Below are 3,031 nucleotides of genomic sequence, written 5' to 3'. Positions count from 1 at the left end.
ATTTACGGAAAAGTGCTTTGATTTTTCTATGTTTTTCTTGCAAAATTTGAGCAAGAATAACCTCACAAATATTTTCTCACAAATCAGTTGTGAGATCTTCTCAGAATAGAGCTGTTTATGTGCCATATTGTTATCTTAAAGCACTTAATCAGACCCAAATTTGTAGGTGACTGATGGCAGCTTTGCGAGTTTGAAACTCTCATAAACAGCTGATTGTCATTTTTATAACATTTTCAATGAAAATGGATAGAAGATAAACATCGCGGTTATTAGCCGACCAATTTTTATAAAACCATATTTTTATTACCCAAACATATCAACACGTTCTTTTTAAAACTTAATCTAACATAAAACTTCTTCTTATATTATTGAAAAACAGCTGCCAGTGTTCTTCTTTACTGGCGTAGACACCGCTTACGCGATTATAGTTAACAACAGCGCGCCAGTCGTTTCTTCTTTCCACTACGTAGCGCCAATTGGATATTCCAAGTGAAACCAGGTCCTTCTCCACTTGGTCCTTCCAACGGAGTGGAGGTCTTCCTCTTTTCTGCTGCCAGTGTTGCTTCTTTTTATTTCACAATACATTAAAATTGCCCATTTTTAACAATGTTGCCAACGAAAATGCACCTAATAGCTCTGACAGACAAGCAAAATTATGGTGCCAGACGGCAGACTTGTGCATTTAGACCAGATTTAAACAAGAATTGATGACTGCCAATTTTTCTCCATATGCTTGGATGAAAGCACTGATATAAATGACATATGTATGTGAAATGTTCATTTGTGTTCGATGAGTAGATTCAAACTTTGAAGTTTTTGGACGCCGAGGCAAGCCTTATTTTTAAGCATGATTTCTCGAGAACTTCACAATTTCAACTTTATCTTAAAATTTCCGCTAACTAGTTTGCTAGTAAAAGTAGTCAACTCCCAATTTACCACACCAAAGGTATCTGAAATTATAACATTTTATTTGTGTTATACATTTCAAATGGGGCAAAAATATACTAGGGCATAAAAAACATCAACATACCGACTACCTATGTTACCTCGTTGATGTCTGCAGCGCAACTGGCAGGAAAATCAATTCATTATCCCATAGTGCAAAACTGTTTTTTTCGCTCTCAATAGCGACTGAAATAAGAGCGTAAGAATACGTGTGCTGAGAGTGGGGATGTTCGAGCAAGCAAATTACTGCGGCAATATTGCAACCCTGATGTTTTTTTGCAAATGCTCAGCTGATACTTATGCATATATTTTGCAAATATTTTGCGCGGCATTCAAGTGAATTGAACAAGTGAAGTTAAAAAGTTTCAAAAATTAGTTTTTTAATAAATTTAACAGTTGATAGCATGGTGGAGAGTGAGAGTACTTTACTTTTGAAATACAAAAAAAAAGGAAAGAAAGATTTGCGCGTAAAAAGAAATGGCTTTTGACTGAAATTTAAAAAAAAAGAGGACGATAGTGAAATCGCAAAACTTCTTCTAGACAATTCCATTTTATCCTCCGGACATATATTTGTCACATTTTCGGATGTCTCGTGAAACATTTGCGGTAAGTTTTCTGATTTAAATAATCTCCTATATAAACACATATATATGTATATACTTCGTAGGAATTAAAGAGCGCCTTGGAGCCTTTTTGGATAACGTCACGAGGGGAATATTCAATGGATCAGGCCTTGCATATTACCTTGTGGAAGCTTAGTAACAGCAGAGTCACTTATCGTGAACTATCAGATAAATTTGATGTTTCAAAAGGGACTGCCCACAAAACTTTTCTTAAAACGATCAATGCAATTTGCAAGTTGAAGAATGAAATATGTTGGCCATCAATTTCCCAACAGCAAACAATAATGGAACGTTTCCAAGCGAGCCGGCAGAATGCATTTCCTTTTATAGTCGGCTGTTTGGATGGGACACATTTTAAAACAAACACACCGAAGAAGGATGCAATTAGCTACTATGACCGAAAGGGGAACTATTCCATTGTTATGCAGGTATGTACATATGGTAATGGTTAAGCTAGAACTATTTTAAGAACATAAAACATTTGCAATGTTTAGGGCATATGCGGCAGCACATTTCGTTTCTTGGATGTTTTTATCGGCTACCCAGGGAGCTGCCATGACGCCAACGTATGGAAAAATAGTCCGATATACAAAGGAATTACATCTGGAGAGATACAACTTGCAAAAGATGATATAATTTTAGCTGACTCAGCTTATCAGTTATGATATACATAAATATTTAAATAAATGTTTTAATTCTTATCCTCTTTCAAAATATTTGATCGCGCCTTATAGAGATAATGGACATCTGTTGAGAGAGGAGAAACAATTTAATTATTATTTAAGTTCAACTCGGGTATTCATAGAACAAGCTTTTGGGATTTTGAGGGGAAAGTTCAAAATTTTAAATCATATTGATATTCAAAATATGGAAGAGGTATCAAAAGCAGTATTAGCTTGTGTAATTTTGCATAATTTAATAATTCGGAACAATTTTAATGATTCTGAAGTCAATTATCCATTGGAAAATTTCGAAACATTTAATGAAAACGATGCTGAAATGCCTGAAAACATAAATGATACTGACGAAGGTATTATCAAAAGAAATAATTTAAAAATGTTGTTTGTTTCTTAAATTTTTTATTTTTTAAATAAAAATGTTAGTAAATAAATATGTGTACATGTGATATTTTATTTCATTTCAACTACTTCAAGTACAGGTCACAACAGTAATAAAAAATTATAATTAGAGATCAGGTTTACATTGTTTAAATTGTTTTTTTTTTTACTTTTCGGTTAACTTTTCTAAAGTTTCCCGCAGCTTCATCATTACGTTTATTTTTTCTTTTTCAAAATTCAATTTTTCTTTTTCAAATTGTAGCACTTCTACTTGTTCTTTTAGAGCCTCATTCTTTAAAAATTCCAATGCTTCATTGGCGGCAGTCTTTGGACGCTTTCGTTGTTCGTTTACGAGTTGACCCTCGTAAGAGTCGTCAGTCTTCTCGTCCCCACTCCGTTCACATA

The 3,031-nt window shown here is 33.9% G+C and overlaps 1 protein-coding gene across 1 annotated transcript; it reads left to right on the top strand.

The window, feature by feature from the left end:
* Positions 1-1,412: 1,412 nt before the first annotated feature.
* Positions 1,413-2,233, top strand: LOC125776738 (uncharacterized). Its single transcript, XM_049450288.1, has 3 exons — positions 1,413-1,551; positions 1,613-1,996; positions 2,063-2,233. The coding sequence occupies exons 1-3, from the start codon at positions 1,531-1,533 to the stop codon at positions 2,231-2,233; spliced, it is 576 nt and encodes a 191-aa protein (XP_049306245.1). The 5' UTR covers positions 1,413-1,530.
* Positions 2,234-3,031: the final 798 nt, after the last annotated feature.

This window comes from Bactrocera dorsalis, chromosome 2 (genome assembly GCF_023373825.1).
Source record: "Bactrocera dorsalis isolate Fly_Bdor chromosome 2, ASM2337382v1, whole genome shotgun sequence".
In the NCBI taxonomy this organism is placed as follows: Eukaryota; Metazoa; Arthropoda; class Insecta; order Diptera; family Tephritidae; genus Bactrocera; species Bactrocera dorsalis.
The sequence above is the reverse complement of the archived record's forward strand: the minus strand, read 5'-3'. Positions and strand labels throughout refer to the sequence as shown.

What these genes read in the sequence shown, in the direction of transcription:
- LOC125776738 (XM_049450288.1), top strand. Translation starts at nt 1,531, where the DNA reads ATGTCTCGTGAAACATTTGCG. An exon ending in TGTCTCGTGAAACATTTGCG is followed by an intron (nt 1,552 to 1,612) that starts GTAAGTTTTCTG and finishes TATACTTCGTAG; the next exon opens with GAATTAAAGAGCGCCTTGGA. An exon ending in ACTATTCCATTGTTATGCAG is followed by an intron (nt 1,997 to 2,062) that starts GTATGTACATAT and finishes TGCAATGTTTAG; the next exon opens with GGCATATGCGGCAGCACATT.